Consider the following 14,634-nt stretch of genomic DNA (forward strand, 5'->3'; position numbering starts at 1 on the left):
GGCCTGCTGGACCAGAGAGCTTCTCCGCTCATGCTCATGTTCAGTGTCTCCTGAGCCTTGAGCTGAATTCTCCGTGGCCACTTGGGGGAAGCTGAGCGACTCCTCCTGTGGTCCAGACACAACTGGGAACCTGCCCAAACTGCCTGCGGCTGCCCATCACTGGTCATCCTGTGTTCGGATACCACGCTAAACTTCAGGGACTCTCTCCAAAGAGCAATTTTAGGAAGGGGTAGCAGAGACCACAGGATAGGGACTGACACCTCCAAGGGAGAAGGAGTTGGCTGGGAAGGCAAGATCAACTGTGTCCTTTGCTTCTATTTTTTACTCCTTGTCCTCAAGACTCTTCTGGAAACAGAAATGAGAACAGATTCATGTAGGTCAGCCCAGGCTGGCTCCACTGGACGGACTGTGGGAAGAAGATAACTCAGATAAAGCTCCCCACATTGACTGGAGAAGTACTTTTCATTTCCTGGATGCGGTATTATTTCCACCCACCGAGAGCCCAGTGCACAGCGAAGTCCCTTGGTTTGGGTCTGTGGACCAGAGCACGCGAGGTCTGTCCCAAGCCCTCAGCATCAGTGGGAGCCCCTGAGCTTTTCTCCTTGTGAGAAATCTCAGCAAAACTAGGAGAAAGGGAGGAGTCAAGACCATCAGTTAGAAGTGTACCGAAGACTTCAACTCCACACCACAGACTGGAAGGCTCTGATCTACTCAGTCGGGCTACTGCCCTGGGGCAAGCGTGGAGGGGCAGCAACACGGACTGCCCCCAGGTCTCTTTCTGTTCTGCATAGAAGGGCAGTAGCCACGCCTAGCTTCAAACAGCAATTTATACCCACTGAGTTCTGCGCCTCTCCACAAAGTGCTTCCCATTTGATTACTACCTATTAGCATTGCAGTGCCTAGCTGGGATTTTTCTATAAATACTACTTTCACATGGTCATCAGGCAGAGGTTTAAGTCTCTTTCAGGGAGACATGGGATACTTTAAAAATCAGGCTTCATGTCTTTAATGAAATCAACATTTAATCCACAAAATATTTCTCATTATTTCAAAGTGGCTTTATGGGGAGTGGAAGAAGTCCTGCCTGCAGCCACAGTTCCAGGCCTGCTTCCCTCTGTGTAACTGAGCTACACAAACTCTGAGGAGTGTGCTGTGCTGGCTTCAGTTTCCTGGGGAGAAAGTGACAGGCTGTGCAAATATCCTTACCGCTAACACTGGATGATTTAAACTTTGCTCTTATGTGCGCATGTATTGTATTGTTTTCGAAAGTCGCCTTAGGGCTAGCATCTCATCTTTGGTGAGCCAATCTTCTGGTCCTTTTTTTAGTTTTTAAAATCTTCAGTCTTTACAGATGGTTTGGGGTGACTCAGCGGGAGAGGAAATGAGATGTACTCTCGCAGCTCAGCCTGGCCCTCAGCTGAGTATCATGCAACCAGAAAATGCCAGTCTAAACCTGCACCTTGGCCTTTGCCTTTTTCTTTTGTAACTGCTGCTCCTGCATGCCAGCTCCTTGGGTTACTTCTGTGCTCTGGCAATTTTAGTTTCCCTTCCTAGTAGTCTTCAAAAATCAGCTCAGTTATGGTTTTCTCTGGACACCGTCATGCTGGGGGCGTGGTGGTGGTGGCTCATCTTTAAGTAACTGGCTTAATCAAAGGGCTCAAGTACGGAAGCTGCCGAGTTCAAACTGTGCAAAGCGGGCCGGCAGCCTGAGACCTAGGGACCCCTGAATTCCTTTTGCAGGGAGAGGCTAAGCTTTTCAGTTGCAGCTTCCAGGTGACCGAATGAGGGCCAAACACACTGCAGAAGGTTACCTGCTCTACCCAAAAGTCTACTTACTGATATAAATGTTCATCGCATTTTTAAAATACCTTCAAAGATAATCTGGAATACCGTTTGAACAAACATCTGGATGCTGTGACCCAGCCAAGGCGATGTGTAGAATCAGCCACCCAGATGTTCTTGGAGTCTTTTTGAATACGAGCTTTTGGTTTCCCCTATCTCCGGAACTGAGCATCCTCTGTTTTCTTCATTCATTTTAACAAATTCACACGGAAGTCCTATCTGTGCTGGGTTTTTCCTCGAATCTTGTTATTTCGCTCTCTGCTGGAGTCTCAGGGGCCCTGCCTGCGAACCGTTTCCTGTTGTCTCCACTCGCCCTGCCCTCTTTTGGTTCTCCTTACTAAACGGTCATGGTGTGAACGCATGCAGGCCTGTGAAGGGTCAGAGATTCCTGCATGGTTTTCAGCTTTCTGTGCTCATGTTTTAGCTCTTTTCAAAGAATTGTGGTCATGGTGTGGGAAGAAAGCATTTGAGCATCAGGGCCTCCTATATTTTTGTATCGAACTGGAATAGAGTTTATTCTAAAAAGATGAACTTATCTGAACATTTGGAGACAATTATAGTAACTGATAAAGCTAAGTAGTTTTGTTCTTTTTTTAAAAAAAGGATATAAAAATGTATTTGCAAAGTGACTCCTGTTTTGTCCCCCCAAAAATATGTACATAGGACTGCAGGCCTATAAGCCTGGTGGTAGACTGTGGCTCTTTTTAAAAGTTTCTTTATGCACGTAACACAGAAAATACTATAAACGATCAAACATTTTCCTTCTTTCTCTCCCTACTCCAGCAAACGCTTGCGTTTCCATCCTAAGAGGTAACCATAATCAATGCAATTTGGTGTTCTCCCTTCTAATCCAATTTACACACACATGCACAGAGAGCTCTGTTCTATAAACACAAAACCATATTTATCATCTAAAATGATGTTCATCGCTGTGCGTGGCGGCACACGCCTGTAATCCCAGCACTCGGGAGGCTGAGGCAGGAGGATCGTTGCCAGTTTAAGACCGGCCTGGGCTACAAAGTGAGCTCAAGGCCAGACTGAACTGCATAGCGAGACCCGGTCTCAAAAAGACAAAAAACAAAATAAAATAAAATAAAATGATATTCATCATTCTAAGCTTTGACTGCTCTCTTCTTAGTAAAATGTCTCCGAGCTCCATGCGAGAATGACCATGTCTGCTCTCCGGGTTTAAACCCTCCCATCGTTAAAGCCATAATTTAGGGGAAGGAAACCGACACTTCTCCAAATTGTCTATTTTTTGCCACTGACACTGCTGCGAAGAACATCCCACACAGCTGCCAAGCAAACAACAGTTAAGGGAACTACTTTGCTTTCAGAACCCCGTAAGACGCAGATCCTCGCACTGTTCCATCGGGCATGGCGTGCGCGCTCTGAACTCTGGCTTCCTCGCCGGCACACTTGGATCACCGCGCCCAGAGGCAAGGTCGGTGCGTCAGGCCGGGCCCCCGCCCTGCGCGCACAGGGGCGTGGCTGTGCCGAGGTCCGGGAGCTGGTCCCGCCCCGCGCCGCCCCTTAGCGGGCTCCTCCGCGCCTGGACGCCGCGCTCCGCCCCGGCCGCGCTCTTCTGCTCCACTCGGCGCCGAGCAGGTAACTTCCTCCCCGGCCAGCGCCTTGCGACCCTGCGCGCAGCTCCTCGCCGCGCTCGCGCCTCCCCGGGGATCCGGTGGCCCCGCCGGCCGCGGCCTGAGTGTCCCGGCGGTTGAGATTTTCCGGTGCGGGCGACAGCGTATCAGATGGAGGGTTTGTTTGCCGACCGCCCCGTGGCTATGCACGCCTGATTCTCCGAACCACCAGTTCAAATCCAGCCTGGGCAGTTTAGCGATTTAGGGAGACCATGTCCCACAGTTAAAAAAAAAAAAAAATTGAAAGGGCCAGGGATATAGGTCAGTGACAAAGCCCTGGGTTCAGTTCCCTGTACCGCGGGTGTGCAGGGTAGGAGCAATCGGAAGTTTTAGACAAGTTTAAGGCGTAATATCTGAGGGAGGGCTAGGACAATACGGATGTGTGTGAAAGTGAAACAGAATTTCCATGCAAAAACAAACACGCAACAACAAAAACCCTTGTCCTTTTCCTCTACCCAGCTCGCAAACTCACAAAGGCACGTATTGCACTAAAAACTGGGGTGGAACCAGAGAGATAGCCGAGGTGGTGTGTGTGTGAGTGTGTGTGTGTGTGTGTGTGTTGGGGGTGTTAAAAATTAATTCTCAGAGGCCGGCTAAATTTGGGCTCCGAAAATCTCAGCCTAGACAAGATCTAAGAAACGTCTGCGTCTTTCTCCTCTGCTAGCCAGTTGACCGGTAGAAAAGTAGATCTCTAGAGTGGATGTTCACAGTCACACAACTAATTTGTGGCAGGCAGACCTAGAGGTGTACTGCAGAGCTGCAGTTGCTAAATAATGCTGTACAAATACCCTTAAACTCAGCATGATCCGGGCCTGGGTATTGGAAAGCTGAGTCTTACCTTCGTGGGTTGCCCCGGGAGCTGGCAGGCTGGGTCCCAGAGCACTCCAGCGGGAGAAAGACTTCAGAGGCCCTAGGACATGCACCAAACCCAGAGAAAACAGGGTTAAGGCAAGGGGCGGGGAAGGGCGGTTGTCTGGGAAAGAACTTGAGCAGGGTGGAGGGTAAACTGTTCCTCTGCTCCTTGCAAGTGTAAGTAGAGGCCTCGATCTGAAGCCACAAGAATAGGGGTACCCCAGGGAACTGGCTGAAGGAGAGGGATCTTGGGAAGCCAGCACTTTACTGGGGATTTAATTCGAGGTGGGTGTACTCGCCGAGATCACAGTACTCTAGAGCTCTATCATTAAATATTACAGTTGAAGGGAATTTTGTGGGGAGAAAGTACTCTAGTTCAGTAATAGCTCATTTTCCCTGATTGTGGATGAATAATAAAAATCATTAGAAAATAGTCATTATATGCCTGCACTGTTGTGTTTTATGAAAATTAATTTGTTTACTCCTCACAGCTATTCATTATAAGCACTTGCCTAGCATGCGTAACATCCTGGGTTGAGGTCCAAACACTGCAAAGAAAAAAAAAAAAAAAAAAAAAAAAAGAGAGAGGGTATCATCACCATTTTACAGATTGGAAGGCTGAGGAACTAAAGGGGAGTGAGTCCAAACACTCTGAGATCTGACTGAAGATGCAAGGAATATTTCTGAAGCAGTTCTGGAAGTCCTCTTTTGTGAGTCTTTGGTTTTGCTGTCATGACTGCCTTGATGTCCTGAACGGATTTAGAATGTTTACCTTTCATGGTCATTTTGCCTGTGGAAGAGAACCAGAAGTTAAATGGTGCCAGATCTGGCAAATAAGATGCTGCTGCTGCACTACTTTTATAAGCCTGCTTTTCCAGTGAATAGCATTTGACAGTTGCATTCACCATGTTTTTTAAAATCACACCTCCTAAAGACACTCACAAAAGAGTACTTCCAGAACTGCTTCAGGAAGTGGCAAGAAGAATGGGATAAGCGTGATTGAAGCTGTATCTTGAGGAAGATTAATGGCAGGATGTCCTTTACTGTAATAACATTTAAAAAATCCAAACAACATAGTTTTCCATCACACTGCATATTTCTGAAACTGCACTTTGCTCATATATAAGATAGGCCTAATAATCCATTCGTCATCGAGCGAGCAGCTGTGAGGATTAAATGAGATTCATTACACACAGTGCCTGCGAGTGGTGAGGGTTCAATAGGATGCAGATGGAGCACTTGTTTTTTTTTTTCCTAATTCTTCTTCCTCCTTCTTTTTTCTGTTGTCTTAGTTGCCCTCCGACCGCCCCTGTGGAGCCCAGCATGGGTGGGGGGCTGATGGAAAGGTATGTAGCTGCCATGGTGCTGAGTGCTGCTGGAGATGCTTTGGGGTTCTTCAACAGGAAGTGGGAGTTCCTGCAGAATGGGGAGAAGATACACCAGCAGCTGGCTGCTCTGGGAGGCTTGGACGCCATAGATGTGGAGCAGTGGCGAGTCAGCGATGACACGGTGATGCACCTGGCCACAGCGGAGGCCCTCCTGCAAGCCGGGAAAGCCCCCAGCTTGGCTCGGCTGTACTCGCTTCTAGCTAAGCATTACCAAGACTGCATGGAAGACATGACTGGCCGGGCACCAGGTGAGCAGGCCGGGGGAGGTCAGGCAGGTGGACGATGAAGTAGGCCCAAGGAGATCATTAAGAATGTTGATGGACAATTAAATGTCAAGGAAACACTATTGTTTGTAGTTTGATACAAATAGAAGCAACCTAAATGTCCATCACTTTACTTAATTATGGTGACACATTAGAAGCCATGTAAAATTATCAGATGAATGGTTACTGATGTGGGAAGTTATACAGTAAGTGAAAAAAGGTAGATTTCAAAACAGTATGTATGTTGTAAACCCACTGTCGCTTAAAGTACAGATATGTACCCCCGGTATGGTACAAATATGTACCTCTATGGGGAGATCTTAAGAATATACACAAAAATGTTAGCAATTACATATAGCTGCTAGGAGTATTTATAGTTGCTTATTTTCCTTTTATTTGTATTTTCTAGTTCATAATGAGCAAGTACAAAGAAAACATTTAAAAAAAAGTGGGAAGAGCCAAGCATGGTGGCACATGCCTATAACCCAAGCCCTCTAGGAGGCTGAGGCAGGAGGATCTCAAGTCAAACCCAAGCCCTCTAGGAGGCTGAGGCAGGAGGATCTCAAGTCAAACCCAAGCTGGGCAACTTAGCAACTTATTGAGACCTTGTCTCGAAATAAAAGTCTGTGGCTGAATCCCAATACAAATGCCCTGGATTCAGTCTCTAGTACAAAAAAGAAAGAATGAAATGGAAGGAAGAAAGGGAAGGAAGGAACGAGGGAGGGAGGGAGGAAGAGGGTCCTCTAGATATTCTGCTTCTGACCCTGGGTCTGCTTACAAGTGGTTCTTGCCCATTTTGAGAACTTCTCACTATTCCTCAGGTCACCTTTCCTTGCCCATTTGACCAACCTCTTCCCTTGTATTAGTCTATTACTAACAAAACAATAGACTGGAGGGCTTAACCAGTTGCCGTTTATTTTCTCATAGCTCTGGTTTTTAAAAGTCGAAGTCAGCATGTTAGCAGGACTAGTTTATTCTGAAGCCTGTCTTCTTAGCTTGCGGGTAGCCACCTTCTAGCACTGTCCTCTAACACGCACGTGCACACACACACACACGTGTGTTCATGGATTCATGGCCGCTTTCTGTGCCTGTCCCTCGTATCACCAGAGTACTAGTCAGATTGGGTGAGCCTCAGTTTAGCTTCCTCACCTGAGAGGCCGCCTCTGCCAGTTGAGGTAGTGGGGTTAGGGCTTCAACATAGAGAGCTAGTAGGATACAGTTCAGCCCAGAACACCTCCTCATGACCTCCAGAACACTTCCATAGCCAGGGGCCTCTCATAACCCCAAGCAAGCCAGTTTCTGTCCATCCTTTCTTAGCATCTGGTTGTCTCCTCAGTTTGGCCCCTACAAAATTTTCTCTGCCTGTGCCTGTGGATGTTACTAGGAATGAACCAGCCAAGTAAGGGAACAGTGCTGCCCCCTGCGCTGCATGCTGTGTGGACTCGCAGCTCCCCGTACAAGGGCTCCGTGGGACTCACGTAGGAAGGACCCAGGTTCACAGCTCTTCACCTGGGTCCGGGACTTCACTCTAGACTTTGGCCTCTTTCTAGTATCCAGGAACTTCAATTGCCAGCTTTTTATTGGACTGTTTAAGGGCTTGGACTTTAGAGTCTGACTTATTTTTACAAGGCCCCTAACTGGCCGGTTATGTGGTCTTGAGCAAGTTTCTTAGACTCGGAGCCTTATCGTACTCATGTAAAAAAAGAGAATAATGCATTCTATTCACCTTTTTGAGTTGTTGTGCTGTCTCTGTAATAAGTGGTAAAGATTCCTCGTCTCTTCTCTTACTTTAAATGAATATCATCATGCTTTGGATGGTATACAAAAAGGGACTGTGTTGGATTGAGGTTGGGAGTTTCCAGGCATTATAATCAATATTTGCTCGGCCTTTCCTTTCCATTGACAGAATTTAGTTGTTTCTTCCGGTGGGGCTTCCGCTTTAGTGACACTGACCCCTGCTCCCACCCTGCCCCACCTTACTCTTTCCTAGGTCAGACCTCAGTGTACAACAGCATGAGGCTGGAGCCGGACCGGGCCGATGGCTGGAGGATTCCCTTTAACAGCCACGAAGGTGGCTGCGGGGCTGCCATGCGGGCCATGTGCATCGGTCTCAGGTTTCCTCACCTTGGCCAGCTGGACACACTGATCCAAGTGAGCATCGAGAGTGGCCGGATGACCCACCACCACCCAACAGGTTACCTGGGAGCTCTTGTGTCTGCTCTTTTTACAGCCTATGCTGTGAACGGCAGACCACCCTGGGAATGGGGAAAAGGACTGATGGAGGTGCTCCCAGCAGCTAAAGAGTACATTGTCCAATCAGGCTACTTTGTGGAGGAGAACCTTCAACACTGGTGAGTGTGTGGGTGCCTGCCCTGCCGGACTGTGGTGAGTCTGTGTGTGCGAATGCATTATGCACGTGTGCTAGGATTCAGAGATCACAGCAGCCACTCGGGTGCTCACCACTCAGCCCCCTCCTCGGCCCCTGCTAAGGATTTGGAGATCCCCTCCAGTCCTGGCCGCCTCCAGGTGACTGAGTAGGCCAGATAAGTCGTGTAGCTGCAGGCCCTCCCTGCCATCCAGGGATCCTGTTTTGTGCTCCAGCTTTTTATAATTTTGTGGCCATTCTATGTTATGTTCCCAGATGAACTTTCTCAGTTATTTCCTACTTCTGTAGAACTTACTTTTGCAGTATTGTCTTGACACACAAATTCTATTTTGAAATCCTTGCTTAGAATGCCTTAGGGATAGGTTTTTCCCATTAGCTAGTTAATAAGCACGGAGGCCACATCTTCCCCTTTTGGTAAGTTTGCTTCACGTTCTCTTTCTCAGAATAAAAAGTCCAGAGATGGTCTGCTGAAGTCATCCTTGGCTGTGAGGTGCTAAACTTGCCCCTAGAAAGATAAACCTAGGAAAAATAAACCTTTATTTCCTACCCTTTAACTTGATACATATTTTCTCCGTTTAGCAACCAGGTCAGTGTTTGTGTAGATGCTTAGCAAATATTTATTAAATGGATAGAACTGAGATCTAATTTTGATTTTTGCATGTCCTATTTATGATACTAGTCTAAGAAGTTGATGTCACCATGGGATTTTCTCTTTTCCCACATCTACCTGGTACTTTTTCCTTATGGGTTTTGACTTTAGTTTTTCAGTGGACTGTGCATTTTTCTTTCCTGTAGGTCCTACTTCCAAGATCAGTGGGAAAAGTACCTGAAACTTAGAGGGATTTTGGATGGCACGTCAGCACCTGTCTTCCCGCAGCCCTTCGATGTGAAGGAGAGGGATCAGTTCTACACCTCCCTGAGCTACTCTGGCTGGGGCGGCAGCAGTGGACACGACGCCCCCATGATCGCCTATGATGCCGTCCTTGCTGCAGGGGACTCGTGGAAGGAGCTTGCCCACCGTGCCTTTTTCCACGGTGGGGACAGTGACTCCACAGCAGCCATTGCTGGCTGCTGGTGGGGGGTTATGCATGGTTTTAAAGGAGTGAGTCCTTCTAACTATGAGAAACTAGAATACAGACAGCGGCTGGAAAAGACTGCGAGGGCTTTGTATTCTCTTGGGTCAAATGAAGACGCTGTCATCAGCCTTTAGGGAGATGAGAGGTTCGTTTCTCTGGGTTTCTTCTTCCACGTAGTCCCTTTTCTGCTCAGTTTCTTTTCACTTTTTTCTAAAGTCAAGAGTCTTCACCATGTTTGGAGGGAGTTTTGGAATAAAAAGTCCCCCAGGCACGTTGGGCTCGGCTTTGCCACTCTCATCCTCTTCTTGAGCTGATCTCTCTTAGAGTGAAGTCCTTTACCTTTGTGGGTGGGGCCAGCGTCTCCCAAGCTGGATCTCAGAGCCTCTTATGTGATAGTTCTGAAAGGTTTTTTTCCCCCCTGATTTACTTTAGTTGGGTCTCACGCTCCCACCCCCAGTGGACTCTGAGACAGGGACCTGAGTGCAAAGCATTCATTTGAGAGGCGATTCCAGGAAGCACCAGAAGAGAAGAGGGAAGTGAACCCTGGAGGGAAGGGAACAATACAGTTTTCCACTGGAGCAGCTGGGACTCGGTACCGCTGTGTCCCCGTGCCTCATATTTGTCCCACCTACTGGCAAGTGACCTGAAGTGTTTACCTGCTGGCTTCCATCTTACATTGGTTGAAGACCATTCCTAAGGGTGCTAACTCCCTGGCTCTTGGCTTGCCTCTTGTGAAAACCAGACATGAATGTCTTCAGATAAAGACTCAGAGATGCTCGCAAGGACAAGCTGTGAGATAGCTGGGCACAGTGAGGGATACATGTAGCATCTGCGAGGCTGTTCTACCTCTTACCATACTTTAAATCTATCACCTCTTGGCTGCACTGAATATTTTTCATCTGGGCTCCTGTAATCCAGGCTATTCAAGCCTAGGCGGATGCTGTTGCTGGCTTCTCTTAGGACTTTTGCTTATCATGGCCTCTAACGTGTTACCAGCTTTGTTACTGTGTTTGCTCGTCTTACACTCCAGGCAGAATCTAGCAGGGAGCCCGAGCACACAGTGGACTCTTAATCACTCTGTACTAAGTGAATGTTGCTAACCAAAGCCCTGTGTAGTGCCTTCCTCAGAGCTGTCTTCACAGATAACAAATTGTCATGTTCCAGTGAGTATTCCCGCCCCCTCTTCATCTTGATGCTCTTCTCTCTCTTTTCCCACCTGGGAAATTCTTACTTATCCTTCAAGACCCAATTCAGACAAAACTTGCAGCATGAACCTGCTTGGATTGTCCAGGCTCTTGGCCACCTTCTCTTCAGTGGCCCCCAGCCTTCTGTCCCAGCCCTGTCACCACACCTATCCTGCTGTACGCCCATCCTGTGTCTTCAGGGTCAGTCTCAGGTGCACACTGCCCTGCAGACAGTGAATTTGGGAACAAGAGACTATCTTCACCTTCATGTGCTCATCCTCCATCAGCCAGGACTGCCTTCCTCTGGCTTGTTGTTGGGGTAGAGATAAAGCCAAGCACTCCTTGCTGTCCCGCTTCAACATAGTCACAGAACTACAACTCCCATGATTCCCCATTAGGGCCTGGTGTTCAGCTGGGGTGAGAGGAGGTCTGATAGCAGCACTCCAGTGATCTAGTCCTGTGGGGATTGTTTTCCTGGGTCTCTGTGAGATGTAGTGCAGGAGGCATAGCGGGTTAGGTCTTGGGGGAAGGGGTGTCTTAGTATCTGTTTTCTAGTGTAGCCCTCTAGCCACAGTGGGAAACAACAGGAAAAGACTCTTTACAGATTGGATTAGATTTGCTTCCTGATTTTCACTGTTCATCACAGGAACATTTTAAAAAGTTTCAACGTTCAGACTTCTTTGCTCAAACCTCAAAACCTCCTCTTCAGAGAGGTTAATGGGTAGACATGATAAAAATGTGTGCACTGAACCCCACCAAAATGTGAAGCTAGCGGGGAGGACAAGCCAAGGGGGTACTGGGTGGCTGAAAACGATCACAGTATGTTATGTACATGTATGAACCTGCCAGAGTGAAACCTATTAACCTGTATATCCAGTGTGTACTAATAAAAAATGTGAGAAAAATCCTTTTTCCAAAACTTCACCCTCACATGTTGACCTTGCCCCCTGGTTATTAGAAAAAATAGAAGAATTGAAGAGAATGATTACTTCCTCCACCATCATCACTTCTGTGCATGTGCTAGAAGGTGGTGTGTGTGTGAGAGAGAGATAGAGGATGAGAATGAACAATGAAAGAGATAAATTTATCTATGTACATAATGTTAGAGTAAATTAATACAAGTTGCCTCATAAATAGTGTATGTTTGTCATGGTGATCAATTTACCTTGTGTACTGAGGAAGAATAGGACATATGTACCATTATAGAGACTGATGATATTTTGGGGGGGCCCGCTATGTGATCATGCTTTGCTTTTTTTGTTACCTAAGATTGCTAGGTATTATCTAGAAATCTAGGCAATCATTTCTTGCTTTTTTTTTGTACTGCAGATTGAACTCAGGACCTTTGCACTGGGCTTCATCTCCAGCCCTTTTTTTATATTTTATTTTGAGACAGGGTCTTGCTAAATTCCTGAATTACCCTGACTGGGTTTGAGCTTTCAGCCATCATGCCAGAGCCTTCTGGAAGACTGAGATTACAGGCATTTGTCATTTCACTTGGCTAATAATTTCTTTTAAGATCTGCAAAATTGACCTGGAATTCCACCACCCACTCCCAAGCTTCTCCAACCACATTCTCCATTCTTTACCTCTCAGAAGGAAGTAAATGTACATCTTTGTTGTTTTCTGTTTAACAGCCACAGAGCTATAGCATTTTGAGAGAGAAGGAACAGAGGCTCAGCTTACTGGTTCAGCTCTCAGGGAAAGAATATTAGGGTCCAGCTAAGAATCCAGGGATCCTTCAGATGGGAACTGTGGGACAGCCTTGCCATCATGTTTTTCCACCTTTGCTGTTTGAGTCTTGGGAGGATGACACGTAGGAAGCAGGTGAGACTCTTCCATTGAGGGAAGGAAAGAGTTGAGGGAAAGAATGTTGTGTCAGGCAGTTCGTGACAACCTGTTAGTAAACAAAAACATTGGGCTCTGAAAGTTTCTATGTGTTCTAAGTCACACAGCTGTGTAAGATGAGGTAGAGCTGGGCTTTAAATCCGGGTTTGTCTCTATAAGCAATAGGAAGAAATCAAATGAAAGTGTTTTTTTCCTACTCTCCTGCCCACTCAGCACTTCTGATAGCAGATCAGAAGTGTGGGCTTTTCTAGTAGGGACCAAGCTAGTCTCTAGTAGACCCCAGATGATTGTCCTTCAATTCACTTCTGACACTTTATAGAGTTAGCATCAGAGCCCCTACTTTGAAGGTTCAGACCCAAAAGGTTACCCCACTCCAGATGCTAATCACCAGTCACAGATTGAGACCTGTGCTTTGACCAAGTGACTATAAATTAGAGTTCCTACAACTCCTAAAGTACAATCAATTTGCTAGATTGGCGCACAGAACTCAAGGAAACCAGTTTGCAAGTTTATCACGAAGGATACTACAGGGTGGGCAGAACAGTCATCAAGACCAGGCCAGGTGGGCTCCAGATGCGGGTGCACACCTAACCCTTGGCAGGCAGAGCAGCCAGCAAGACCAGGCCAGAGGCTCAGGAGTGGGCATGCACACACCTGCAGCAGGTGGAGCAGTGAGCAAGTCTAGCAGCATGGAAAAGTCTGAAGCAGCAGTGAGGAGCCTGCAGTTGCTAAGTTCTGTGAACCAATGTTGAGCCTCAGCACACAGACATGTAGAATAGAAGTGGGCAGCTCTGCCATTCTACATCAAAGGGCTCTGGAGAACTCCACCAACAGAAGACCAGCCCCAGCCTCTGCATTGAGAGGCCAATATCAGCTCCATACCCAGCACAAATCCCATGGGAAACTTGGCTGGAGTACAGAGCACACTTCTGGATCTATCTTGGACACTACTACAGAATGGTGAACACCAGAGGAATTTTACTACTTTTATTCTCCCTTGTTTATCTGATGGGCTATCCTGTCTGGTTGAATATTGTCTTCTTTTGTTTTGTATTTTGTGGTTATTTGTTTTCCTTTTTTTCTGGTCTCTTTGTCTTTCTTCTCTTTCTTCCTTTTTTCACTGTTTAGGGTTCTTACCTTTCTTTTTTGTTTTCTTCTACTGATCCTCATTCTCTCTTCAACTACCTGTTGAATTTATGATACTTTCAAGTGGAGTAAACATTGTCTCTTCCCTTTCTGATCCACTTTAATATTCCTTCACTTTCTCTTTCATTCTTTCCCTTCTGTGTCTTCCAGTTTCCCAAAACTTGGGTGATCATACTTTAACCCCCAGCCTCGATTCTACTATATTTAACCTCATTCGTCACTTTGTCTTGTTCCCTATGTGTCTTAAGCCCACCCCCATAAGGGAATAATCACTCCACTAAGGAGAAAAATCACTGCATATAAGTACTTGTTATATGTTGGATTTTGTTATGTAACTTTAGAATTTGCTCCTCTGGTTAAAGATATCAGGTTAATAGTTACCACAGTTTGTTAGTAGCTAAGCTATACTTGACACTATTGATATTGCTAATTGTACTACTTTAGCCAGGATGTCATACATGCTATAATCAGTTTCTATCCCTTGTATGATAATACTGTGATTGTATGGAGTCATAATCATCACCATAGCCCAGTACCAAAGGACTGGGTGCTGAGCCAAACAGTAGTTTTTCATCCTTAACAAATTGGGAAGGTAGGTACTTGGGATAGAATAAAGAACCATTTACATTTAGAAGACATCACTGAAGAACATATATCTCCCAGGGAAGCCTTGACAATAGTGATAAAGCTATCTATCATAAGAAATTGGAAAGCATCAACACAGAAAACAAAATAAACAAGAGAAAATAGAAAATGACAAATGTAGAAGCAAAGTGCAACCCCACACCCCCAACCCACCCAGAATAACCCCAGAGCATGATGAGATAAAGAAAATTGGAAGTCAAACAGTGGGAACTTTCTGAAATGATAGCAAACAGAAGTGAAAAAAAAAAAGTGGAAAAGTATGTAGAAAAAAATCTCTCAGGTACAAAAATGGTGCTCAAAATGAAAGAGAGTAGACACAGATAAAAGAATAGAAGAGCTTAGTAAATTGATGGAAACCCTG

At 46.3% G+C, this 14,634-nt stretch overlaps 2 protein-coding genes across 3 annotated transcripts in view; one reads left to right on the top strand and one right to left on the bottom strand.

Moving 5' to 3' along the window:
* Cd80 (CD80 molecule) overlaps nucleotides 1-5,580 on the bottom strand; it is a 36,751-nt gene extending 31,171 nt beyond the window's left edge. The window contains exon 1 of the mRNA XM_005386449.2: nucleotides 4,324-5,580. The gene's annotated coding sequence lies outside the window, so the exon portion shown is untranslated. The remainder of the gene's footprint in view (nucleotides 1-4,323) is intronic.
* Nucleotides 3,313-11,768, top strand: Adprh (ADP-ribosylarginine hydrolase). Of its 2 annotated transcripts, none has more exons than XM_005386445.2 (4): nucleotides 3,313-3,450; nucleotides 5,630-5,973; nucleotides 7,979-8,339; nucleotides 9,170-11,768. In XM_005386445.2, exons 2-4 carry the CDS (start codon nucleotides 5,661-5,663, stop codon nucleotides 9,582-9,584), a joined length of 1,089 nt encoding a protein of 362 aa, XP_005386502.1. In that variant the 5' UTR covers nucleotides 3,313-3,450; nucleotides 5,630-5,660; the 3' UTR covers nucleotides 9,585-11,768. The 2 variants fall into 2 exon arrangements, with proteins under 2 accessions (XP_005386502.1, XP_013370669.1); XM_013515215.1 differs by having other exon boundaries at nucleotides 5,741-5,973.
* Nucleotides 11,769-14,634: the final 2,866 nt, after the last annotated feature.

The sequence above is a fragment of the Chinchilla lanigera genome, unplaced genomic scaffold (genome assembly GCF_000276665.1).
Source record: "Chinchilla lanigera isolate Chin_1 unplaced genomic scaffold, ChiLan1.0 scaffold00026, whole genome shotgun sequence".
Taxonomy (NCBI): Eukaryota; Metazoa; Chordata; class Mammalia; order Rodentia; family Chinchillidae; genus Chinchilla; species Chinchilla lanigera.